Source organism: Pyrenophora tritici-repentis, chromosome 10, assembly GCF_003171515.1.
Source record: "Pyrenophora tritici-repentis strain M4 chromosome 10, whole genome shotgun sequence".
Classification (NCBI taxonomy): Eukaryota; Fungi; Ascomycota; class Dothideomycetes; order Pleosporales; family Pleosporaceae; genus Pyrenophora; species Pyrenophora tritici-repentis.
In genome coordinates, this window is record NC_089399.1 from 345318 (window position 1) to 371435 (window position 26118).

At 52.4% G+C, this 26118-nt stretch overlaps 10 protein-coding genes across 10 annotated transcripts; 4 read left to right on the forward strand and 6 right to left on the reverse strand.

The window, feature by feature from the left end:
• Positions 1-503: 503 nt before the first annotated feature.
• PtrM4_039490 (NarK, Nitrate-nitrite transporter) lies at positions 504-2320 on the reverse strand (the record flags this gene model as incomplete). The annotated part of the gene is made up of 2 exons (XM_001937709.1): positions 504-1905; positions 1956-2320. 2 exons carry the CDS (start codon positions 2318-2320, stop codon positions 504-506), a joined length of 1767 nt encoding a protein of 588 aa, XP_001937744.1.
• A 654-nt stretch (positions 2321-2974) lies between these two features.
• Positions 2975-5005, reverse strand: PtrM4_039500 (CypX, Cytochrome P450; the record flags this gene model as incomplete). The annotated part of the gene is made up of 4 exons (XM_066104336.1): positions 2975-3647; positions 3700-4483; positions 4532-4789; positions 4882-5005. 4 exons carry the CDS (start codon positions 5003-5005, stop codon positions 2975-2977), a joined length of 1839 nt encoding a protein of 612 aa, XP_065958900.1.
• A 3643-nt stretch (positions 5006-8648) lies between these two features.
• Positions 8649-9146, forward strand: PtrM4_039510 (acetyltransferase, GNAT family; the record flags this gene model as incomplete). Its single annotated transcript, XM_001937707.1, has 1 exon — positions 8649-9146. One exon carries the CDS (start codon positions 8649-8651, stop codon positions 9144-9146), a length of 498 nt encoding a protein of 165 aa, XP_001937742.1.
• A 259-nt stretch (positions 9147-9405) lies between these two features.
• Positions 9406-12028, forward strand: PtrM4_039520 (F-box multi-domain protein; the record flags this gene model as incomplete). The annotated part of the gene is made up of 3 exons (XM_001937706.1): positions 9406-9546; positions 9596-9855; positions 9901-12028. The coding sequence occupies 3 exons, from the start codon at positions 9406-9408 to the stop codon at positions 12026-12028; spliced, it is 2529 nt and encodes an 842-aa protein (XP_001937741.1).
• Positions 12029-12578: 550 nt separating this feature from the next.
• On the reverse strand, positions 12579-13066 carry PtrM4_039530 (60S ribosomal protein eL37; the record flags this gene model as incomplete). The annotated part of the gene is made up of 4 exons (XM_001937705.2): positions 12579-12724; positions 12775-12846; positions 12942-13004; positions 13063-13066. 4 exons carry the CDS (start codon positions 13064-13066, stop codon positions 12579-12581), a joined length of 285 nt encoding a protein of 94 aa, XP_001937740.1.
• A 709-nt stretch (positions 13067-13775) lies between these two features.
• On the reverse strand, positions 13776-13946 carry PtrM4_039540 (uncharacterized protein; the record flags this gene model as incomplete). The annotated part of the gene is made up of 1 exon (XM_066104337.1): positions 13776-13946. One exon carries the CDS (start codon positions 13944-13946, stop codon positions 13776-13778), a length of 171 nt encoding a protein of 56 aa, XP_065958901.1.
• Positions 13947-14858: 912 nt separating this feature from the next.
• On the forward strand, positions 14859-16840 carry PtrM4_039550 (ProP, Permease major facilitator superfamily; the record flags this gene model as incomplete). The annotated part of the gene is made up of 4 exons (XM_066104338.1): positions 14859-14954; positions 15006-15318; positions 15414-15924; positions 15979-16840. 4 exons carry the CDS (start codon positions 14859-14861, stop codon positions 16838-16840), a joined length of 1782 nt encoding a protein of 593 aa, XP_065958902.1.
• Positions 16841-17753: 913 nt separating this feature from the next.
• PtrM4_039560 (uncharacterized protein) lies at positions 17754-18318 on the reverse strand (the record flags this gene model as incomplete). Its single annotated transcript, XM_001937703.1, has 2 exons — positions 17754-18030; positions 18113-18318. 2 exons carry the CDS (start codon positions 18316-18318, stop codon positions 17754-17756), a joined length of 483 nt encoding a protein of 160 aa, XP_001937738.1.
• A 398-nt stretch (positions 18319-18716) lies between these two features.
• On the reverse strand, positions 18717-19889 carry PtrM4_039570 (Dienelactone hydrolase; the record flags this gene model as incomplete). Its single annotated transcript, XM_066104339.1, has 5 exons — positions 18717-18871; positions 18918-19193; positions 19246-19485; positions 19702-19785; positions 19835-19889. 5 exons carry the CDS (start codon positions 19887-19889, stop codon positions 18717-18719), a joined length of 810 nt encoding a protein of 269 aa, XP_065958903.1.
• Positions 19890-23263: 3374 nt separating this feature from the next.
• PtrM4_039580 (Leucine-rich repeat (LRR) protein) lies at positions 23264-25776 on the forward strand (the record flags this gene model as incomplete). Its single annotated transcript, XM_001937701.1, has 2 exons — positions 23264-23296; positions 23350-25776. 2 exons carry the CDS (start codon positions 23264-23266, stop codon positions 25774-25776), a joined length of 2460 nt encoding a protein of 819 aa, XP_001937736.1.
• Positions 25777-26118: the final 342 nt, after the last annotated feature.

Genomic DNA, 26118 nt, shown 5'->3' on the forward strand with positions numbered 1-26118 from the left:
CACCGCTAGAAAACCTTCGCGGGACTAAAACGTGCGTCAATTTTGTAGGTAGATGAGAGGCAAGATTGGCCTCAGAACTTGGCTGTTCGACCGAGTGTTGCGGAGTTGTTGCGGAAGAGGAAGGTGGATGTGCTGGAGTGGAGTGATGTTTTGGGGGAGGGGGGGCTGAGGGGGAGGGAGAGGTTGCTTGGTATGAACTTTTTGGTTTGGTTGTTGGATTTGCCTTTCTTGCCGATATATGGATAGCTGGGTTGGTCTTGTATACAATCACGATGAGTAGTGGCTGGGAGGAAGCTTATTGGATATCATTTGGATTCTATATAACGATTTGAGTATCACATGGCGAGTTTGGAGCGGGGAAAGCCCAGTACTGAGAGGAAAGAAGATGATATCAATACAACACTATAGCCATCATATCTCAGATACCACATGGTCATACGTGCATCATCCCAACATAGCACCCTACCTTTCCTTTTTCCCTAAAACCCTCCGAGAAACACCCCTCAAGACATACCCTGGCTCCTCCACCTGCCCCAGGCCTGCCACCCACTCACTCCCACAGTAACAACTAACAACATCGCATTGAAGCCCGCCATCATATAAAACGGCGCACCAGGCCCACTGCTATCAAACAAGGCGCCACCGGCCTTTGTAAGCAGCAAAATACCGAAGCCACCGAGTAAACTATACGTGCCAGCAATAGAGCCCTTGATATTGTTATGCGACGAGGGTCTGGACGACGACGCCGAGCGCGAGTGATACTGACCATACTCCGGTAGCAACGGTGCGTTTTCATCTACCGGCGTTATAGGTCCGCTATGCGGTGGTGTAGCGCCCGCAGAAGGGTGACTAGTCGTGGTATGACCACCATACACAGACAGCGAATCTGAAGAATTTGAAGAAACTTCATCGTTGTTGATACCGCGGCCTAGCAGGGCGAGAGAACAGACGATAGCACCGATTTGGCTGATGCCAAGAAGAGCGACGATGAAGAAGATGGCGCCCGTGCCGTCTTCGCTCTTGTAGTCTGGACTCGTTAGTGAGCCAAAGGCTGCGTAGCCGCCGATTCCGGATACGGCTGCGACGCAGAGTGGGATGTTGTAGCGGGGGAAGCGGCCTGCGAGGAAACCAAAGGCAGGGGCGCTCATGAGGGCGATGAGTTGGGAGATTCCTGTCAGCATTGCTGCGAGCTTGTAGGCCTCTGGGCATGCGACTTTGATGTCGGATGGTATCTTTGAGTTTGCTTTGCATTGTCCGGTTTGCAGGAAGTAGTGGTTTGTGAAGAGTGGGATGAAGAGTGATATGGCGACTGAAGATGCGCGCGCGACGAAACCGCCTGCGTAGCCCAGTCCGATGTTTGGAGATGTGAAGCCCAGGCGGATGCTCTCAAGGAAGAGGCGCGGATATGATAGTACCACGTCGCGCGTGAGATGCGAGTCTACGTCTTTGTAGTCGCCTTTGCTAGTTAGTCGTCTCCAGCCTTTTGCTTCTTCGCCAGGGAGATTGCGAAGCCCGAAGAAACAGCCCAGAGATACGAGTATGGCGATTGCACCGACAACATAGAAAGCATCTGCGACGGCGGCAGCTGGGCGCGCGCCAGCGTTTTGGAACTGAGTTGGGAGAGGCAGGAAGACGAAGAGGGCGACGAGGGCGCCGCATCCAGTGAATACGCCAACAAGTCCTGCAAGTTGCGACGTAGATGCGCCAGTATCCTTTGCCGGCGCTCTTTGCGCATGCTCTTCTGGAGACGTGGAGCGGAAGCGGGCAGGTGTGATTGTCAACTCGGAGGATATCGATGCAGCAGGCGCATGTGACCTGCCCCGACTGTGCGTCGGGGATCGCGGATCTGACTTTACGGGTTTGACAATCGTCATCGAGGGCAGAATGGCAGTGACCATGGTCGCGCTGTGCGTATCAGTTTGCACGCCCTTCGCTCTACAACTTTCAATACTCACGTCGCAGTCCCACCCAAACTGAACAGTATCCGCGCGAGTAACAACTCGGGGTACACATTCTTTGCCTGCACAAACACCCACAGCGATATACCGACAATCGCATAGCCCATTACAGCAACACTCCTCACGCCCACCCTATCGCTCAACAAACCCCAGGCCGGACATGCGACCAGTGCGACCAATTCATCTGCAAAGCCCAGAGTACCGACCGCATCGCCCACACTATGCGATTGACCGATGCGCTGTGTAATGACAAAGGATATAGAGCTGTTGAGGAAGACGAGGAAGCTGATACTGAAGAGCGCGACGCCAAATAGGTAGGATGCGATTTGCGTACGCGTCGCGGTGAAATCGAGGCCGAGCATTGTTTACGCTATGTAGCTCGCGATGAGCTGGGAACGGCTATCGTGGGCGCATTGGCGTGCCGTGATTGAACAGGACAAGGTTGATGTCGCGATGGGGTATCGGACCGAAGGGACATGATGTCAGGCTTGGTAGACGCCTGGGATATAGGGCTGAGTATGGGTCACGTGAGCGCCGCTTCCACAAGCTGCGAACAACTGATACCAGGTGGGCTAAGTATTCCCTACAGGCACATGCAAGCCTGAAACCATCAAAAGCCGCAACGGCGCCAAAACGTTTCTGACCCACTCTTGACAAGTTTATCGCCACGTTAGCTGATGACATATCGTACCTTCCAAGACATGGGACTGAAAGTCCGAATAGGGATAGAGCGTTTGATAAAACAAGTATTCATGCTTCTATTGAATGAGCTGCAATAACCCAAGCCCTCTAATAAAGCTGCCAACACCGCCAACAATGTGAGCCAAGGTATACAGCATGGAAATCCTTCGTTAATACCCAGACTGACCCATATGAAATTACTATTATATACTCATCAAGTTCGTTATCCGCACTGTAGGGCCTGCACCGGATCCCCACCATGGTTTTGGACAGGCATGTACACAAACCACCAAGCCTGCAGCTGCAGGGCTTGCCGATCACGCAGGTCTCGATTCTCACACTTTGCTCCAGCCCACAGTTTTATCTCTTCCCTGATTTGCACCCCAGTATTCCCGGGATTCTGGATAGTCACCGTTTGCTACGCCTTCTCGGAACAGGTCTTGGACCCTACTTGCCCGGACAGTGTCGCGTGGCTTGAGGTCAAATTTAAAAGGTATTGGCTTGGCGATGAGTAAGATTGAGTAGTCGAGAGTGGGGTCCTCGGGCTTCTTGGTGATATCGCCCCATTCCAAGGGCTTGTAAGCTGGTGCTGCGGACTTTGAGGATGCAGCTTCAGATCCAGGGTATGTGTACTTGGTAAGAATCTTCTCCTCCAAGGTGTGCTCATCGTTAGTAATACCGGCGTTCAGCTCCTCGTGTGATATAGTAGCCTTTCTGTTCAAGCCATATGGATGTCCCTTCACTGACTCCGTTACGGCTAGAATGGCATCTTCAGGCCTCTTCTTGATGTCGAACAACCAAGCAATAGATCCGATTCCGATGAGAAGATCTTCGTCGGTCACGTTCTGGCCAGTGCATGTCCTCCGTCCATAACCAAACTGTGTCGAGTTGACTATAGTTGGGTATTGTGTAAGAGGTTCTTGGTATGTGGGGTATTCTGGCTTGACCCATCGAAGAGGGTTGAAAGCTTCGGGATCTGGGTACAGTTCAGGATCACGGGAGATAGCCCTGTGCAATTTAATCAGTACAGATATACACACGTCAGGAGTGATGCACTTACCATTCTAATGGGTGTATGGTGCTGCCCTTCGGGATGTGGTAGCCATTGTACTCATCATCCTGAATCAGATAGTGGGGAATACCGGTGGGGACTGGAGGACGCCAGCGGATGCACTCGCGAATGATGGCCCGCAGGAAGGGAAGGTTGGGTCGGTCCTCCGAACGAGGTAGTCGGCCGCCGCAGACTCGATCGAGTTCCTCGTGTAGCAGAGGTAGGAACTGTGGGTAATGTGTCATTGCCAGACAGAATGTCTGCATAGGAGCGGCGATGGTGAGAGCACCGGCAATTCCGTGCATGCCAACAGCATAGGCTCCTTCAGTGTCGGACTTGAAGCCCCATTTGCTGCGACCCTCAAGAAAAGTCTTCATCCATGAGGGGGCCGCTTGGCCTGACTGTATATCGCTCATCACCTGTTCTTGCATGGTCTGAAACCATGTACGTTCGGTGGTTGCACGCCGCCTTTCCCATGCCTTTGGTGGTGATAGCCAGTCGGGCAGTGTCATCAGGAATGGGAGTTTGTTACTCAGAGAGCCCGTTGGTGAGACACCAATGAGAAGTTCGCGCGCACGCTGCTTCAGCTCATCGCTGCCTTCGCTGTGACCCCAGGCCAGTCGGCATGTGACGCGTGAGATGAAAGACTCAAGAATGTGGTTGTACTGGTCGGGCTCTTCCAGCAGCTCGGTCAACATTCGCTTTGATTCGATTTCGGGGTATCGATAGAATGTAGCTTTTTCCGACTCGCGCATGATGATGTTTGCAAATTTTCTTTGGCGCGTATGGCCCTCTGTAAAGTGTTAAAGTTGAATACAAAGTGGGTGAGTGTATGCTATACCATTTCGACTGAGTAACGGAAGATATTGTGCACTCGTACGGTTGTCATCGATCAGCGACGGAATGTGTGGTCTGTCAGAATAGATGGCTGCCTTCTTGGACAACAAGTCTCTGGCGATAGCATCTGTCGAGATCCACACATGGTTGTCTCCGGCGAGGTTGCATTGGTATATGGGACCATATTGCTTGCCCCAGTCTGCAAACTTGATGAAGCCGTTCTTCTCAGGGACCTCGGGCACTGAGCCTATGATGGGGTAGCCTATGCATGTCAGTTAGTAAAGGTAATTATATGACTCTTGTCCGGGGAGTAAGCTGATCATAGATGACGTGTAAGTAATGTGACTATCGTACCTTTTGGCCCTGGTAAAGGCTTCAGACCTGTAGGTATCCTGTGACGACGAGATGCGGCCCAATGCTTGTACAGTGCGTATACACCTAGCAGGACTGCCGCTAGCAACAATGAAGGAAGACCCATACTGGCAAGCTGTGGATGAATGTAGACGATCACTGCCAAAGTGATGATTACTCGGATCACAAATACTTCAGTTCCCTACCAACGACGTGGGTGCATGAGATACTACATATAGAACCTGCGGCACTCATAGCGGGACGGAAACTGTGTGAAACCGAAGCGTGCTCGTGGCGATATTCCATGACCGAAATGGCTCTGAAAACCGAGATGCCGTGCGCCAGGCCCAGGAGGCTGCGTGTCAGAGTGGGTAGAGTGGATCACAGCCTCTAACGTGACTGATGGCTTGCCCGTAATTAGTGCAGTCGCTTGTTTGAAGCTCAGTGGTTAACCAACGACGATCCACGATGTGGCTGCGCTGAGTCTTAGGCTTCATATCCACCCAGATGTAAGATACATAGCCCTCATAGCTGATTTTGCCTGGCCTCTGACGGTCCAAGCTGATGGAGAGAGCAGCGGACGATACCATAGGGGCGATCGCCATGGGCAGAATGTCTGTCTGTTCAATACCACACGCATCATTTTACCGTATGCGGCTTGCCCCGAGACATTTGGATGTTCGGGAGACGCAAGATAACAGTAGCAACAAAAGAATAGCGAGTCGATATTGAACAGCTGCCTCTCGTTTGGGTATTAGGCACTCTGGCGGCACAAACTAAGCATGTGCGAATTGCACGCATATGCATCCCGCCGTCAGCAGCGGATTACTGGACAGCCTGCTACTCTAGATTGGGCGAGCACTTTGACAAGTGAAAAGGGTGTCAGTATTCCGGACATGGGAGCGTTGTGGGAAGTGGTAGTCGTGTGCCGGTGATGATCGTCGCGCCGGTGTACGGGACGCATGGGGCTAATCTATTTTAGGCGCTAGATGCTGGGGACGCAGATGATCGGCCGGGTTGTGGCTTCCTGAGCTCCAACCCCTGCTTGCTCCATCTGTATGGGCCAGTTCCCGTCACAAGCGACACGTGCTGTCCATGAGGAGAGCCGGTCTCAAGTCCGATGCTGGTTCCCTCCATTGCTCTGCTTCGCCTTGCCTGACATGAGCTTTTCTTGGAATGTTTCCGTTTCACCCGCAGCTGTAACCTCATCTGATCCTGAATTGGACCCTGAGGTTTATGCAGTCCGACCTAAGACAGGCGAAAACGCCTAGGACGTCGGTCAACTCAAACCCCTTCACGCCGACATCAACCCGTACCCACAGCGAGGGGCCTCTCAGGAACGCCGGCTTGCGAGACTAGGCCAGTCTCATCGCTTCTGGTTTCCAAATTCTACCATCGAGTCAAGATGCCGACACCCTTCCGGCCTTGAAACGACTATACAATCTATTTGGACCTGATGAATCGACCCCAATAATTGTGGCGTTGATAGCTTGCTTGCGGACCATCACCGCCCAACGTCTAGTAGGTTAGCCAGGCACACAATTTCCCAAGTCGGCTTCGCATTCGGGCGCTACCCCTGCCTCCGCTTCGCTTCCAAGTACCACTCTTCGACGGCGTGCCCGTCGTTCATGTCTTTAGACTTTGGGTTCAAGGCTCTCCGGGAAAGGTGATAAGGTACCTCTCTCATTCTCTGGGGGCACCCATGTATCACCGCCTCGGATTATGCACCTCATCTGCCTGCGTCGTTATCTGCACAATGGCTCCAGAGACATCATCCGGGCTCTGATCATTGGGACACTACTGCATAGCCAGCCTCTCGGGTGGCATGCCTAAATGCATGGCTGGGGTCCCAACAAAGTCTTCAAGATCAGCGATATACCGCATTTATAGGTTCAGCTGAAGGACAAACCCACCAATGGGACTAGGAAGGACATGTGGAAGCAACAGTGGACTAGTTCGCATCCACTTTTTGAAACTTTATCAGCCTTGATGTGCCATGTACCAGCAACTTTCAAACCAGCTATCCGGTTCAAGGCATTGGTGACAATAACGTCACACAAAGTTTGCCCGATCTGTGCTCATTGCTCGCCCGCAAGCTCATGCTCACAACGGGCCGCCCATACCCGATGACTTGGTTCCGGTCCTGTCTGGTGTTCCGGTAGAGATTGAAGACCAAAGTCCTCGTACGAGAAGTACAAAACTTCGTACACAGTGTATTTTACACGACATATAGGACCCCACAGCTTACAACATCTCATAACTGTCACAGCTTATAGCTCAGCGGAGCTCGTGACCTACCCCACTTCCTTGGATGCAGGGTAAGCTGCACGTCTGTTGCTGGTTGCGTCTGTTGTGGAACGTCATGGACTCGAACATAATTCTTGAAGTACACAACGTCGAACACGGCATGAATGCCTACACTAGAAGCGGAGTAGGTGTCGCTCCTACGACAAATGCTACACCCCCATGAAACCTCAAATAAGTCTGCCTCATGCGTAAGCTTGTTGTTGTTGTCATATTATCTCATCCGCAAAACAGAAAGCAGTGAGGGACTTTCGTGTCTGTCAGCTATGGCCACCGAGTTCTCCGCACTGCCCCAGTACCAAGTGTCAGTCTGACTCCATCTCCAGTCCCAGCATTAACTTCAACGGGCCATAATCTTGCCGAAAAGGTGGTCTGTGGAGTAATCAGTAGCCGGGGGTATTTGTTCACTATGACGTGTTCACACCACAAAAGGTGATTTTAATGGAGTATCCGCGCTGGGAGATGAACTAACACATTTCCATAAATACCTGATTATCAATCAGCTCCCCGCTTTGCTCGAGCGTATATGAGCAGATTCAATATGCACGTCTTCAGCAAACTGTGGCCTTCGCCACATGATGATTTCCATAGTTTTGCAGCTACCATTATATGTTCGGGATCATTGTGTAGTAATGCAATATATTGTGGTTACTGCTATCTTTGTTAACTCAAGAGCCGACACAGTGGGGAGAAGCCCAGAGAAAGTCGCTGAGACATCTGACAAGCTTCGAGCTGTTGTCGCGTGACATGATGAGTAATACTAGGGCAGTTGATCGCCATTCCAGCAGATGGTATGTAAATACGGTGAATACTGATACTTGGATCGCGATGTGAACCATGCCATTGTGGAGCCTCTACATCGTGGTGCAAAAACTGGTCGGCGACTATGTGAGGAAATGCGTGACAATGCAGGTGTGGTTCGAGGTTTGAGGACGTCCATAGACAAGATTCTGAGTCTTTGAGTCTTGAACATGAATCGAGATGAATGGAGAAGACGATTGGAATGCGAATGCGTGGTCCTGGGAGGAGCTCATAGTACTGGTATTCCATTTTAGGTACCACTCAACCCGAGCTCTAAAGACCCTGATGTATGCTTAACCCCTTTATGATAGTACCTGTTGCCACATCATGCAGTTCCCCACACATAGAGCAATGACGGGCTGGCAAAGCATGTCGGACTGCACATGACTAGAGGTGTCCATAACGTCCAACACGGAAACAGTTCCAAGGCAAACCAAGTGTGAACTGCAAAATGCCGGGTTATCTGGAGCTTATCCAGTGCCGAGCGAGAGAAAGTGGGCCGGTCGAAAATAGTAAATCAATGAACGATGGTCCCGGTTGTTCTTTCCGCACTTTAACATTTCGCTTCGCACTTTATTTGGGAGACAGGTCAAGTCTGAGCCCTCGCCTATCGCAAGTCAAACGTTATCGCTATACGACCGATTGCACACTTTTTCGCATTTGCCATGGCTGATTCGCAATACGTCGTCATCGAGGGCCTGCCGACGCCACAACTTTACCATGACTTGCGCAAATTCGCTGGAATGACACCCCCACCACTAGAAGCTGTACCCAAATCCCTGGGCAACTCCTTCGCTTGCTTCGTCGCTTATGAGCGCAAGCATATGCTCAGCGATACCACTCCCGGCTCAAACCAGGACGCTGTCGCAATGGGGCGATTGGTAGGCGACGGGTCGCTGTTCCTCATCTTGGTCGACGTTGCGGTGCATCCGGATCATCAGCGCAGAGGGCTGGGAAAACGCATCGTGCAGAAACTTGTCGACTATGTGGATGAGCATGCGCCACTGGCATATGTGAGCATGGTCGCAGAGCCGCTTGCACAGAAGTTGTATCCTCAGTATGGGTTCAAGGACGTGAAGCCGAGCATTGGCATGTACAGGATGATTAGGCCCAGAAGCAGTGTAAATGTGCCGGCCATGGAATCAGAAGAAAAAGCGTCGTAAAACATTCAGAGGTACATGGCAACGTTGTAAGCCTTGGATCAACATAGACATGGGACGGAACTCCGGTGGTCTAAGGTGTTTCTATGCGGCTGAAGCTCGGACGAGAGCAGCAGTGGGGAAAAGATCCAACCTATGGCGCTGGGCGGACTCGTACTCCAGTTCACAACTCTAGATTTTGTGTTGCGGATTGCGCGCCCGACTCCTGTATGTTGAAGCGGCGCCTCTGAGCGCGCTGACTACCTAGGTAGAAATGTTATCCATGGCGCTGACTACTGGCCTGTCCCCTTCACCGCCACAGGAGACTGAAGAACAAGATGGCCCACTCTCCGTATGTACAGATGACATGGACTCGACCTTAGCCCCGTTCCGCATGTATCCCTCCCCGCCAGCTATTCAGACCGTTGGTCTTTATTCAACATCGCTCCAAGACATGCTGACGCGAGTTCAAGAGACTGCAATCACTCCCTAGCGAACTCCTCCAGCTCATTGTCGCCTACCTCGACACGCGCACGCTCAAGGATGTCGCCCTCGTTTCCCATACCCTCAATCAACATGCGACAGACAAACTCTGGCAGAATGTCTGTTTAGCCGATCAATGGAAGCTACATCTGAACGAGAAGACGGACCAAGTATGGGGCGATCGTGGCCACGGCGAGTCTGATGAGCATGACGACACCCCCATTATCCAGAAACTATACATACTGGCGACGTATGTTACACAATCAATAGAGGGGTCGTGTTCTAACGTATTCAGGAATCCGACCATTGCCTCCAAGGTCCACGTTGTAACACACCGCTGTCATCTACCTACACCGAATATATTCAACGAACTTCCGCGAATGAGCTTCGACGCCGAGAACCTCTCGCAAGATGCTCGCATACATGTTCTGGTTAAGCTTGCGCTTCGAAACTTGGTCAATGTACACACCCTGAGGATTGTCTATGGCCACTGGAAACTCACAAACACCCTGGTTGCGGGGTTCCTCGATGAAAGTCGACCCCGGCGCGTACCCCTGCGAAAACTATGGTTGGAGAGCTGTTGCTTCGATACAGGCACGCTGTACTGGTTTCTACCGAGCCAGACAACTGGGCTTGAAAGCATTCGGCTGCGTAGGCTTGGAAACGCATCCTTTGATCTCATACCACGACAACGCCTCAATTTCATGGAATTCAAGCTAGCTCGAGGCGGACATTACATCCAAATGCACAACGGTGCGGGTAGTTTTGTTGGAACCACAGTCCAAGTCGCACCAGACGGTTTGCCACCACGATATGCCCGGCCGTCAATAGGGGAATTGGTGGACAGGGGCAAAGCATTGGATGCCGCAATATGGGAAGAGCTTTGGGAGATTAGGGAATATATAGATGCCAACCCGGTCAACTTGGACCCTAGGATATCGGAGGCACCCCCGCTCGACTCCAGACCGCTCACCGAGTGGATTATCGCCTGCTCCACATCTACCCTTACAAGTCTGAATTTGGACTGGATACACTGGCGGAAGAAGTGGAACTCGCATTATGAATCCGCAAACTCTAGCCTGTTCCTAACCTCGCTCAGCAAACTGCGGTTCCCTCAGCTCCGTGCGTTCCAGATCCGTAATGCTGTGATGCCGCTCACGAGACTGCCCGATGGTATTTACCTGCTAGAAGATACCTTCCTAGGCTTCCTAGAGGCCCACCTTAAGATACAATGTCTGGGCTGGCCGATGGACAAGGTTTACAGCCACGTAAAGCCGTCCGTCGACGTGCAGAACCGGTCACGGAAGCTAGTTGCTCATCTAGCAACAATGTTGACGGATCTTCGCGTCGACGCACAGTATATGAGCAGCGGTGAACCACTCACAGACGACTGTGCAACAACAAGAGAGGTCCAGGAACGGACACGTCGTCACCGCTTCATCGCAGAGTTCGTACCGCACATGCGAAAACTCGAGCAAATCAAGATAGAAGGCGGAATACCACGAGACGAAAAGCGCGAACTACTCCGCGCCCTACACTGGTGTTCGCTAAAGAAGATTGTCATGATAGGCGTCTCGTTCCCCGTAGGAAACACTTGGGGAGCAGGGGCCCAACAACTCAAAGAAGTCGACCCAGGCCAAAGCGCCTCAGATTTCGTCTACAACCTCGAAGAAGAAGATGGAGCAGGTATCCTAGCCGCCTACCGCCGCGGCTTTCCTATGCTCTCAGACTTCCAATTCGAACCAGACTACGGTTGGCCCCCACAAGCGCCTCTCCTACAAACAATTGCCCTGCATCACGCCTCCACAGTCGAAGAGCTCAAAATCTGCGGCTGCAACGGCTGCCCCATCCTCTCGTATCCAAACCCCATTACAAACCCCTTACTCGCCGGCCTCCGCTCCTTCGACAACCTAAAACAACTCGTCTTGTCCTTTTGGCTACTGACGTGGTACGAGGATTCTTACAGAGACACGGAGATTATACAGTCGTGGTTAGATGTGCGGTCGCCTTCTTCTACGGCTTTGACTGTAGTCACACCCCCCGCGTCTCCTGCTCACGATCAAGCCGTCGACCCGGGACAATACCCTACTTTTGCTAATCCGCGTGTTCGTCCGCGGCCTCAGGAATTCAATCGTTGGGCTGTTGCGCTCAAGACAAAGTTCTCGCCCTCTGCGCTGGCGTATCGAGTGGCGAGGGATATCGGGCCCTTCTTGAGTCCGTTGGCAAAGGAGCGCAAGGGTGGTGTGAGGGTGAGGGGCAGTTTCTGTCTGGGTGTCAAGGACGAGAGGAGGGTTGCTAATGACATATTTGACTTGGATATTAGAATTGGGAGCGGAGATCAGGTATTGGAATTTGTGGGGCCGAGGGAGGAAGGGGAGACGGGAAGGTGGTGGACGAAGCTTGAGCAGAGGCGCTGGTTTTGAGGGGAACATTTGGGTGGTTGGACGTGGGTGTTCTTGGTGTTGGATGTAATGTGCTCTTTGAAAAGTCCGACTGTTTGCTCGTAAATAGGGATAATTTGATCAGCTAAATTAGTGTAAACATAGGTATCAAATCCAGCATGCAGCAACTGCTAGAAACCTCGGATTAGACTCAAAGTGCAGATGGAGTTGGAATTAGCTTGACCCAACGTGGAAGTGTTCGACGAATTCTAGTCTTCTCTTCGGTCATTCATCCCAAAAGTGTAGTCTCAAAGAAATCGGACATGGTAGCTGGCTTGATTCATGCTTTCATTTCGTGACAGAACATGATGAAATTTTTCCGTAGTTATGCCTCCAGAGCTATACGCTCAAACGGTGATGCCATCCTCATTCGTCATGTGGGATGGACAGCAACCGGGAGAGGGATGACAGAACGCCCCATGCCGAGCAATACCATTTGCCTGTAAGAACCCGCTTTCCGATCATGCATCCGTCCGAAGGGCCTTAATCGCGCCTCTACGCCATCACGTCCTCAACTCTTCGCCCGATTCGTTTATGCGGCCTTGACGGTGGGGCCCTTGGCTCCCTTGGGTGCGCCGGTTTGGAATCCGTTGCTGAACTTGCGGTTGACGGTCTTGAGGTATCGCATGCGGCCGGTACCGGTGGTCTTCCTTCGCTTGGCCTTCTCGCCCCAGTTGACTGTGCCATGTTAACATCCGCATCTACGACGCACGTAGAGGTTTACATACACTTGCGGGTCTTAGCAGCAGGGTAGCCGCATGAGGCGCAGGTGTGTTTCTGGATGTGGAGGGAACGTTGACCTAAGCAGCTCCTGTCAGTCCTTGTTCGCAATCTATCTGGCTTCTGCCCAAGCCTCTGCTACCTCAATGCCATCATCTGGGGGAGAATCACGTACCGCAACGCCTGCAGAGCGTGTGCGTCTTGTTGTGGCGCTTTCCGAAACTGGAGGTACCCTTCGCTATATCGTAGTCAGTCTCGCAGCTCGTGTGGACGATGTGGGTGGGAGCGTGACGTACTCATTTTGGCTGGGGACTAGATAGAACAATTATTAGTGAATGATCAGTATTTCACGGCATCTAGGAGCAGCATACCTTGTGACGCTGTTGTTAGTATCGGAGGTGGTGTTGTCGGGTTGTCGTGCGCTCTCGAAGTTGAGGCTCGCTAACCGAGCGAATTTCGACAATTGTGTGGAGCTAGTCTACTTGGGGCTTGGCGCTGTGGGCTCAGAACGCGAAACACCAGAGCGAAGGACTTCGGAAACATGCGGACCCTCAACACGATCAACACGACGAACAAAGTTCAGGAGAGTACGAGCACTACTGAACACGATTGACAAAGTTCGAAAGTACGAGCACCATGTCGACTGAATCGAGATGATTAAGTATTAATCTCTCCGGATGTCGATACGACAGTAGACGATACCAATCCTGCGTACAACCATCCCGGGGTCTCTGTAGCAGGTAGAGCAGGGCCGACAATTTCCTACTTCTCACTTCAGTTGGTTGCGAAATGGTGTTTCGAGTGATGGGCAGTAACTCTACATATCTCCTTGGATCTCCGGATTACACGAGCGGCAAGTTGGACAGAATCAGCATAAGATCGGCGATAAAATGCGGTATCAACTGCGATACCCAACATCTATGACGTATCCGAAGAGTATGCGGCCATATGGCCATCTGTGTCGCTTGAGGAATTTCTTGGAGCCTGTCACAGATACATGTCGTCAATATCAAATGATATCACGTTCAGCCGCTTCGTCGAGTTGGTCATCTGGTCGACCTCTGAGTTGCGCGTACATGTCCAGGTGCTGGTTTCGGCCGTACGTTGGAAGCCAGTACTTGGCCTTTTGATCACTTGGCTTGTAAGGCTTGTAGTCCAGAATGCTTTCGGCCATCCTCATAGCAAAGCATACGTTGGGGGTATCGGGGCATGTCGTACCATGTGGCTCGCATTTGTCTACATAGGCAGGCCCCCACGAGGGCGCCAGAAAGCTGTTAACAATGCTGCATCCGACGCTTACTGGTTACTGTTATACCATCGCACTGGGCTATCCCGGGGTGAACGCCATGCTATCCCAACAGTGTGGACCGTGGCGCCTGGACCCTGATGATTTCGCACCATAATTCCAAGCTTTCTCCATGGCAATGACTACAATGACCAACGGAGATTTGAGTAGTGCCATGAGTATTGAGACAGCAGGGGAGAGTTTGGAGTTGTGGCTCGCGTGCGGTCGGCCTATCACAAGCGACAGCTGACCTCGTGCTCGTATCTTGTGGTGTAACCGACGTCGTATTTTGGTGTGTAGCCGACGACGCTTTCCGCACGGCATTCATGCACAATTTTTGCGGAAAGATCCTCGTCCAACCCGCCGGTCCATCCAATTGAGGATGAGCGACATGACATTCGATCTTCGTGCTCTCTGCCGGCCGCCCGGCATTGACCGAGCGTTCACAGAACATAGTAAGCTCTCTCCGAGCACGTTGTCGCAGGCCTTAAATCGGTACCCAATGCATATCAGGTCTGACAGGCTGCCGTGCGGGTCAGCGTGTTACCTGTATATACTCTGCGGCTGACGGGTTGATATAGCCTTTGTCATCCTATCATTTCCCATGAACAACCATAAACTGTGGTGGACCCCTTCCCTCCAAAGCACCCATATCCGCTGCTACTAATGCCTTCATTCGGGCGCGTGGGTAATGCTGCTTACCGAGATGTACCCGGGGTCTATGTAACTGACATGGTCGGATTGGCAATATACCGTTACTGATCAGGCTACCAGACTCATATCGCGGACCCAAACGAGCGTCGGCGCATGGCCCTTGCCGAGGTCGACAAGGCGCCGTTCGGATGGTATCATATCAGACTTGCCGTTGTCACTGGTATTGGCTTCTTCACAGATGCGTACAGTGTATGCAAGAACAGGATCGAACTTGATTGAAGCTAGGCTGACAGTTACCAGCTATTCGCAATCAACCTTACCGTCATACTACTAGGCATAGTATACTGGCAAGATGAAGTACACCACGGAGTTATGCCTCATCATGCCGACACCGCAATCAAGGTTGCAACATCTGCCGGTGCGATATTCGGTCAATGCTTTTTCGGTTTTTTGGGCGATTATCTAGGCCGCAAGAGAATGTATGGTGTTGAGCTAATGATAATCATTTCCACAACACTTGCGCAGGCGCTATGTGGAGAGTCAAAAACACTATCGATCGTTGGGGTTCTTATATTCTATCGGGTCATCATGGGTATTGGAGTAGGTGGTGATTGTGAGTACACTCCTCAGTACCTCCTTTAACTGTGTTGGGACACCAGAAATTGCACAGGCTCGCCTTTTTTAAAAGTAACAGTCTGACCATCTCAGATCCACTCAGTGCGGTCATTACCGCAGAGTTCGCCAGTACCCGATATCGTGGAGGTATTATAGCCTCCGTCTTCGCCATGCAAGGTCTTGGCCAACTCGCTTCTGCCTTGGTTACTCTAGCTGTAGTCAACGTCTACAAAAGAGACTTGATGACGGTAGCCGGTGTTGGCGAATGTGTAGGCCAATGTGCCTTGAACGTGGACAAGATGTGGCGTATCATCATTGGTTTTGGCGGTATTCCCGGCTGGTTCGCACTGTACTACCGACTCACTATTCCGGAGACACCGCGCTACACTTTCGACGTACTAGATGATGTGGAGAAAGCGTCAGTAGACGCAAGGAAGTATCGCTATGGTAGTCAAGGGAACGTACTCGATCCCGTCAGCCAGGCAAGAGCACGCAACGAAATGGCAAAGTACAAAACTCCGCGGCCAACGTTCATGGAAGTTATACGCTTCTACTCGCAAAAGAAACAAGCGATACGCTTGTTCGGCACTTCGATGTCTTGGTTGTGAGTAGTATCCTATCTGACCAGCAGAACATCTTGAATGCTGATAACAACAAGCTTCCTCGACCTCGCCTTCTACGGCCTAGGCTTCAGCTCCCCCTCCCTCATTTCCACCATGGGTTTCAACCGTCGCGATAACCTCTATGTCTACCTCCATAACACGGCAATCGGCCAAGTCGTCCTCATATGCGCTGGTGCCCTCCCCGGCTACTGGCTCACCGTCTTCACCGTCGACACCATAGGCCGCAGGAAGATTCAAATAGGGGGGTTCGGAATTCTCACAATCATATTCTGCGTTTTGGGCTTCGCATGGCATGGACTCAATAAAATGCATCTTTTGGTGCTTTACGTCCTGGCTCAGTTCTTCTTCAACTTCGGCCCAAACGCAACTACATTTATCAGTCCCGCGGAAATCTTCCCGACGAGGGTCCGGTCCACGGGTCATGGGTTCAGCGCTGGCATGGGTAAGCTAGGAGCCGTGTTTGCTCAGATCTTCTTTGCGCCAATGATCAAGAGGGGTGCGACGCATGATAACCCCACGCCGTTTATCCACGGCGTCATGTCCATCTTCGCGCTCTTCATGTTCCTCGGCATGCTGACTAGTTTTCTCGTGCCAGAGGGAAAGCGTGCGAGTCTTGAGACTTTGGCTGGCGAGAAGGAGACGGTATATGAGTTGCAGGCGAGTCAGTGGCGGAATGGGGGTGTTGCTGCGGCGGGGTCACATGCGGGTGATAGTGCGAGAGCAAGTGGGGAGGTGGGTACGGGGTATGGGTATTCAGCAGCGGTCATAGCGAGGGGGAGTGGGAGCGCGAGTGCGAGAAGTGTGGACAAGCATTTCGAGGCCGAAGTCGGACATGGTCATGCGGAGAAGAAGTGGTGGCGGTTTAGGCCCGGGGAGGGGCATCCGCATGCTGTTTAGATATGTTTTCTTTTGTTGTAACTATACGTATTGTCTCCAAGTAAAGTGTTTAACACATTTGGCCTTCTCTTTTCTGCATTACTTCTTATGTAATAGTTTCTATAACCCTTTTCAATTTCGTCCTCGTTCAAGAAAAAATCAATCCACCAACCTTAGCATTCACTATAATACAGTTTTGCAATTTCTACAAAGAAACAACAGAAAATACTAAAACATTATAAAAACAGCACGTAGCAACATCCGACAGACGGAAATCTCCACAAATCACACGATCACCGAATCGGCTAGCATCGGATAACGGCCTTACTCAAACACAACACATGTGGCCTTTTTGAGGGTAAGCACAACTAAGAACGAGAAGGTAGTTATTCCGAAACACAGTCAATCGAATTGTCAGCTCGACAGGCGTCAGACACTAAATTACAATCGTACCTCTTATTCCGAGTTGGAGCTGCCCACAGAAGAAAGCGGATATCTCCAGTAGTTCTCTCATTCACTATGGTACACTAGCGGCCTCTATTAATAGCGTGTGACTTGTGATACTTGGGATGGCGTTTTCCGATTGTAGACAACACAATAACATAATACCAAATCACAATTGCGGCCACTTAATGATGTGAACATAAGGAGCCAGATCTTTCACCCTTGGGCTTCTGGCCCGTTGTTTCATGTTTTGGCTGAAAGGATCTTGATTTGGTCATGTCAAAGTGGTGATTGATTTCTAACCTAGTCTTTGTACCAAATGGTCCAATGCCATGCTCGCTATATATGCTGCACAAATATAAGGGACCATACATCTATACAGCAGATGATTTCCAGAATTTTGGAATTCGGTATGCCACACACATGTATATCGCCTTACATCGTCAGTTCACCTCTAACAAGGCAAACATCTGATTGGATTACAATCTCTCTAGTATTGGCTGCTCGCTGCCTGACACGCCTTGAGCTGGTCCAAATACCACCCACAGATAGTCAAACTACCCTGGTTCTCGTCCATGCACTTGCGGAAGCTCTGGACATCGTTTGCGCAAGGTCCCGACTGTGCCATTTGAGCGGACGCCGCACCAGCGGGCTGGTGCTGAGCAGCGAACTCAGTGTTTTGGGGCGCAGCGTCGGCGGGGGCGGAGGATCCGCCGCTGAACCAGCCGCCGACTGCGTGGCCGATAGAGGAGCCTACTGCGACCCCACTGGATTGGTTGTTAGCACGCTGTTTAGACATGGTCGAGTTTTCCCTAGAGGGATTGAACATGCATGCCTGGGACTACTTACGCAGCGGTGCTAGCCATCTGTCCAAAAAGACCCGGTCCTTGGGGAGTAGCCTGTGCGGGGGGTGTTGCGCTGCTGGTAGCTTGCTGGGCAGGCGCAGCAGCTGTCGAGTGTGGGCGCGATGAAGCGGGCGCGGGCGCAACGGTGGCTTGCTTTGCCGGGACCTGCGGGCGGCGAGGGGGAGCGGTTCCGGAGCGTTGGCGAGGCATGTTGATGGATTGATTGCGACGGGATTGATATGGTGATGAGTTGTGGTGATGTCGACGTGGTGTACAAGTGAGGACTTTGCGATGGCAAATTCAATGTTCAGGTGGTAAAGTTCCGAGGTTCGAGAAACATCGTCGTTGCTAGCGCATTTTAGACGGCTTGGCGCGTGCGTATCGACTGGATGTTGATTGGCCCTGTTGTCTGTCACTCTCATTAGTGTCATCCTGATCTCTGGCTTGTTGTGAGGAAAGAATCAGGAAGCACAAAACTAATGCTCATGAGCATACGAATTTTATCTCTTTATATCTGCCGTGCTTATTGCTATAGCAAATGTTCATACGCGTTGTGTGATGTCGTATCTCCGAGGCTTCTCGATATCTATCCTTCGCAAGGTAACGACCTAGCATACATCTTCAATCTCCACGTCGCCACCAGAGCGAGGACCCAGATCAGATCGCAGGGTGCGATTGAACAGCTCTTTGAGCATCTCGAAACAGATGCCTGATAGCGCAGCGTCGTAACGTCCCTTACTGAGCTCGTCGCGAATGAATGCATCTATTACGTGTTAGCATATTAATTGCGTCTATAAAGATATACTCACGCTGCGCCCAAGCTGGCTCGTAGAATGAAAAGGTAACACCCGCTTCGTGTAGCGTCTTCCTGATCAGATCGCGCCCCTCGGGTGGCACGTGGTTATCCATTTTGCCGAAGATCATGACAAGCTCGCCTTTGATGTCCTCGGTACGGGCAAGTGAGTCATCCTTTTTGCCTTTTCCAAGAGTGCTGCTGTGGATATCGGTCGCGAAGTAGCAGATCGCCGATACGACTCGAGGGTCCAAAGCACAACGGTAAGCCAGATGACCACCGAGACACATGCCTGTAGACGTTGTAAGCTCAAGAAAGCAATCTAGCGCTAGATAGATACTTACCAGTGGCACCAACACGCCCATTGCAGGTCGGCATATCAAGTAGTGTATCAACTGACAGTGTGGCGTCCTCATCATAAGCTTCTACAGTCTTGGTAATCTTCCACTCGTTCCCCTTGTCAGTACCAGGTCCATCATAAGCGAGTGCTTCTGGGCCGGTAAATTCGTGATACGAAGAGGGCGCTGCAACAATGTAGCCTTGGGAGGCTATCTGTCGGGCGAAGCGAGCAACAGGCCCCGTGACTGGAGATATTAGCCAGTTTTACATGTATTACCTTCTCTAAACAAGTCCAAACTTTATATAGATGAATCTTAGACCCATGCATGGATACGCTGAGTAGATACCGCTGCAACCAAGACTAGCCGGCTCTCGTGCATGAAACTGCGTCTTAGTGACACGTACCCGGTTGTAATATACCAGTATGCTGTAGGGTTCTGCAACTAGAAACTAGGGCATACCTTGATATATCTCCGAGAAGACGACCACTCCAGGAAACTTTGCTTTCGGGTAGTTTGGAACTGTGGGATGGAAGATGAAGATTCCTAACCTCTTGTCAGTTCCATGCTGCCACCGTGAGTGGCTGCCCCGTACTCATGTCACCACCCGCCTTGGTCGGTACATCTTTGTGTGTCTCTGTGATAAGCATTTTGCTAGTTGCTAGGCTGGATGTGTTCTGTGTTTGTGGTCTAGGCGTCGTTGTGGGAGGTGAACGTTGGCGAAGTGGGGTGGTGGGGTAAACCAGCACGGCCTATTTTGCTTTTTAAAAGAGTAGTCGCGACCATGACGACGTGACTACACAAATTGTGAAATGGAAGCGCAAGTTGCAAAGGTGAAAGCCGTAGATAATACTATGGATATGTTGCATTCAAAACTGTACGTGTATTACTTCTGCTCTTGGATTAAATGAAATTGTGAAGATTTCCAGATTTGCTGGCAGATGCCGTTTGCAAGCAAGCCAGTGGTAGAAGGTAAATTGGAACCAAGATGGAGAATAAGCAATACGTCAGATGGTGATGAATGACTAGCCGCAGAATACACTTATCCAGGTCTGATGATACATAGCTCAAACGGAGCTGCGTAGTCGACAAAAGCTTATTCCAGTGCCATGGATGCCCAGTGGGTCATTGGGTAGCGTTGGTGGAGCTTCTTCGGGTGACAGCTGCATGATGATGTCAATCCTCAGGTAGTTGTCAACTTCGGTGGTATTCAAAGCCAGAAATCTCAGGAAATAAGATGATGCGACAAGCACGGTTGCAGCGGCACTTGCCCATGGAGCCCTACTGGCTTGGTACCTTGGGCGAATCTGACGGATTGACAGTTGAGCTTTGTTTAGGCCTCACCGCTAACGGCGTGATGTCGGCGACGATGGTTACATTTCAAAATAACGGCGGAAGTGCAGTGTAGGGCCAAGATGCGCATTCGGACAGGAAGCAGAAACGCCGGTAGCCGCTTATCCTGTCACTGGATTTGGCGAGGCTGCACGGTATGAAGCGAGCGATGTCGCCTCGAAAGCCGTTGGAACAACTGCCAGGGCGTTTGTTCGGTTAAATATGGCGGTGAACAAGTAGCAAAGCCGAAGCATGCCATGCCGCGCTGTGTTGCACGGCATGGTCTCTTGCGCAATGGCCGTGAGCTCCCATAATGACCCAGGTCGGAATTGGCGGCTATGTATGGGGAACGAGCATGGCATGAAGGGCTACTATGCAGTTTCTGCAGAGGAGCTGCAGCAGGTGGTGTGATGGTTGGCAAGCAGTGAGGGGGCCTCTTCATCGTGAGATGCTGCCAACATGGTGTTGAGGGGTTGCGAGCAGGGATGCGAATGCTTTCCCGTCTGTCACGTAACAGGCAAGTGGGGGGTGGGCGTTCCCCGAAAAAATAGTCAGCCTCACAGAACGTGGCTTGAGCCGCTTCATGACAACGCAGCAGTGGATTGCGGTGGACGATCTGCTCTGCCTACGAGTCCGCAGCCCAATGTATATCATCGATGAAGACTCGGAGACTGGCAGAGCCGTCAGCGGCATGTCATCTCGCAGCACACGTCTATGCGATCAAATGGGCACACGGACACCCCCTGTCGGGAGTGCAGGGGCGTTATGCAAGAGCAGGTCCTGTATGGTTCCGCTAAGCGGAGAAGGAGTGGAGGGTCTGGCGCTACTATCGTGTTTGATAGCGACGCCGTGTGCTACTCATCGTGTGCATCAGCTCACCAGGCCGGGATAGCCGCACCATGCTGGACGGCCATGTCTCTGGCACGCAGTCAGATGAGCGATCCGTGGCCTTGTTGAAACTGGGCGTCGGCCGCAGGGGCGCAGAGTGGTACTGTTCAGAACAGAGTGCAAGGTTCGAGCACCGAGAGTGATGAGCGACGGTAAACGCGGGACAGGGTCCAGCAGGCGAGCAGTCGGGCTTCGTGCGGCGTAGTCGTAATGGAAGTACGTTGAGCGCTCCTCATGTGACGCAACGTGTGACTGGCGTCCCCGTCACCGGCTCCCATGTCTGACAGATGATACAAACTAGTGAGTCGAATGGTGGGTGTCTGGAATTCGCCGCGGCAGTGTGCAGTGTGCAGTGTGCAAAGGGCCTTTCTCAGCGAACAAAGTGCTCGCAGGTCTGGAGAGTAGTGCAGTGATATGGCGTCAGGCTGGGGCACGCCACGGTTTGCCTGTGTCGCATATTGGCCCGAGTGACAAGCGTCGGATCTGGTGGCCAGCTAGTCCAGTCTATACTGTATGCAGGCCCTGCTCGGCAAAGGCGCAACTCGCAGCACACGGCGGCCGTCTATCACGACATGGTCTGTCGCTCCATGGTGAGCAGGGCGGAATGTTGTGGTTGCATGTCATGGTGTAGATGTTGTGTGTTTCTGCGCTGCAGCAGGTCCTAGTTGGACCTCACAATTCATCTCCTTGCAAGTGCCTCTCCTCCTATTCTCCTCGACTACTCGACCCCCCGTCGTCGGCCTCTTCCATAGCACGGCCGTGGGCGGGCAACAATACTCGAGCGGGAGTGTTTTGTGAGATTCCAGCCAGGGATGCCAGGAAGGTGCGTTCGCTAGCGCTATCTCCGCCCCGGCCAATCACAGTTTGCAGGGGGATACTGACCCAAGTCGGTCTAACAAGCAGCCTTTTGATGCCCTCTTGATGCCTTTGGGCTGCGCAAGCATAAGCATTTGCAAGTCCTCCTGGTCTCCTTCAATCTTTGCTCTCGTGTTGCCCTGCCGCCGCCCGCCACCCGCAGACTCGACTTGTTTGCTGTATCCCGCCTCCGCCCACGTCGCAAGCCCTGCTACTGGCCCCTCCAGATCCCCGGCCTAACCAAGGCGGCACGCCCGTGTTTGGGAAGCCATCTAATTTCTTGTGCTCGTCCGCCTCCCCACCCAAGCATTCACGCTCGTGTTAGCCCATATCAGCCCCTGCGCCGAATCGGGCCTCGTCCCTTTCTTTTTCCCCAGCTGCACCGCCAGCAAGTGTGCGCCCCGGGACGTCTTTTCTCCTGGCCAGTATCTCTTATCCCGGGTGCCTGCTGCATTCGCTGCTGCAGCTCCTACAGGCTCACATCTAGAACATCGCCCGCCCTAGTGCTACGGCCTGCCGCCAGTGGGCTGCACTCCCTGTGCCGCTGCAGCTGCATATTATCTGCTTGTCCGCCTTCAAGTTGCCTGGGTCTCCTGTCCAGGGCACCAGACCATTTCCTGCTGTAAGTATGTCAAGTCCAATCCCCCACTGCCAAGCCTTGCTCCGACAGCGCCGCCGCTTGACACGGTGACTGCCCGTCGAGTCACTGAGCGAGTGCAAGTTTGCGCTGTGCTCTCCAACTTTGCTAACTGGGCAGTACCTAGGTCGCCGCGTCCTACTCAAGCCCCGACGTGCTTCGCGAACACCCCGCGACACAAAACTTTCCCACGGGCCACTCCCTCGACACGCGGCCCCATAATAAGCCCCCGTTAAGAAATAACAAACCGTCCTTCTTTCCACTGTCTGCCACGGAGCCCTGTATGCAGTCGTGGTCTGCAAAGCTCTCATCATGGACACCGAGGACGGCACCATCTTCATAAGGGTGCGAGACACAACAACTGGCTTAGGCGCACATTTGGATTGACATGTTTGCAGAACTTGGCCTACTTTGTACGCACACACGAGAAGGCACTCGCCAATGCCCTTCAACTGCAACGGCAGAACCCCAAGAATGGCCAGGCCATCACCTCGCCCTCGTCGCCCAACGGCCCCGCGAGCCCTCCGACCGCCTCATCTTCGAGTGTCTGGGCTGCCGCTCTGTCTCTGCCCTCCCTGACCTTCACTTCGCAGTCGATCAAGCCTGCAAAGCTCACACTAACGCCTCACCATCTTTTCTACATTCTCTCCCGCTTCGAAGATCTCAGCATACCCGTTGGTCCCATGAATGTGCGATTGGAGAACATACACACTGACAACGCCCCTACCAACTATGTCTCCTTTCTCGGGAGCGCTCAGCGCAACAAGACAAAGTCTTCCGACCGTGACTCCGTCCATTCAGTGTCCAGTGTCCGCAGTGTCATGTCAGGCATGTCCTCACTTTGGTCCTCTTTCCGCATCGGATCTACCAGTGAAGCAAAGGCAGAGAAGCAAAAGGCCCAGTTGCAGGAAGACTTGAGATATCTGTACTCTGCCTTCACCAAGATTCCTTGCCTCCGCCTCTCTCCTGACCACAAAGCTCGTCTTATTTCAGGCTATGAAGAGTTTCCCTTCGACACTGCGGTCCCCTTGTTCGCTTTCAAGAACGTTACTGCACTTGAGATTCACGATGTAGACTTTCGTCAATTCTATGGCTGGGACCGACTAGCTGAGAACCTACGCAGCCTCACCGTCAAGCGAGCAGGTGTTGATGACCCCGCTGACCTACTCATCAACGTCGTGTTGGATGACATGGACAAGCGTCGCAGGCGCTCGGCCAAGACCAATACCTCTTCTGCCCCTTGGTCTGCTGCAAGCCCAACTGCGAAGCATGCTCAAATGGCTCGTTCAGACTCGCCTCCATCATCACCCACCGTTGGAGGCAAGCAAAGCACGAGTCCGAGGTCAGCCACTGCGACACGAGAGAGCTCTTCCAGGAGTGGCCAGCGACAGCGTAGTACATCCCCAAACCGCCCGCCGAGTTCCCGCCATGGTGCCTCCCATGTCTATGGCAGGAGCACCAACAGTGCACCAAACATCCGCCGTTCATCTGGAAGCTCCAGCTCCAGTGTGCGCTCTACAACCCCCAGGGGCAGTTCTTCCAACCTGCTTTCCCTGGGCTGGTTTCCAGCTACTAAATGGCGGTTTCTCAGGCATCTTAGCCTGGCTGACAATGCTCTCACAAACATATCAGCTGCCAGCCTTGCTCCGTTGACAAACACACTACAGTCTCTTGACCTCTCAGCAAACCTTTTCGCCGAAATTCCGGATAGCCTTGCTACACTGACCTGTCTTCGTGCCCTCAACCTATCTAATTGCATGATTGACGGCCTACACTCCTTAGGACGTAATCCGTTACCAGCCATTACAACGCTCAACCTTCGATCAAACCGCCTTACGTCGTTGGCCGGTGTTGAGCGACTACTGTCTCTGGAGCGCGTTGACTTTCGGGACAACAGATTGACTGACCCGACCGAGGTGGCTCGACTCACCTGTGTGCCTGATATTACTGATGTTTACGTCAACCGCAATCCCTTCTGCAAGACGCACACCAACTACAGGGTCACCATCTTCAATCTCTTCCGCAAGACGCCGGGCTACACCGAGGACATTGTCATTGACTCTACAGGCCCTACCAGCGCGGAAAAGAAACTGCTCGTTGACCGGGTACCAGAAGTTCGTGGCGTTCCTATTGTGAAGCCTCCACCCGAGGACGACACGCAACACTTGCCGCATGTTCCTCCAAAGGTGGTCAAGGCCGTGGATAGCCCAGCCGACCTGCCCGGTATGCTTCAACGTGCGGGTTCACTCCAGCGTACAAAGAGTGGGCGCAGTGGGCAAGAATCGCAAAAGAAGAAGAAGGGCCCCAAGAGACGAATCGTTGAGCTTTCTCAAGCCGACTCTATGCAATCATCGTCTCAGTCCAGTTTGACCGGTCTTGCATACGAGGATACCGCCATCGGACAGGCCCCCAGGGTCATGAAATCTGTCAAGACTACATCTGCCTCGGACACACCTCGGTTCGAGGAGCCGTCAGGGCAAACATCGGGCGACCCTACCAAAAAGGACACATCAGACGGACGTGCAGTTGCAGACGAGACCCACACGAGCCATCAACAACTGCCACCCATCGACACGTCGACTGCCAAGTCGTCCGACCCACAGTCTCCGGAGTTTGATGTCAGCGATGACCTATACAAGAAGAAAATTGAAGCTCTTCGACAGGATTTCGGCAACACATGGCTGAGCGCGCTAGGAGATGAAAGTTGGGACACGACATCAGTGACTAGCTTTCCATCGGATCGCGGATACAACTCTCCTACTATTCGACCGACACTGCCTCGTACCCCCAGCCAGAGTATCGCCTCTGGCCGGACACTCGGCTAGTTCCCACCCATTCGCGATGCATGGGCTTGGGGACCGCGCAACACTTTCGTTCGCCTGATTTATACACTGGATACCCAAAAGGACACTCGGCAGTTCCCACATCGCATTCGCGATCATGGGCGGGGCTACGCTCGTGCCGATAAGATCCATCTCATCTCTTTTTTCAACTTGGTGGCGGTTTTTTGCAGAGTCAGAAAAGGCGGTGCGGTTGCATTTCCAGTTTCCTGCTTGTGGGTCTTGTAAGATATTCGTATCCCGGCGCTCTGTCTGTTGATTGCTTGCTCTCATTGGCGACGAGTATACGGCCTCTCTTTTTCCTCCAGCACGTAACGACGTCGAGAT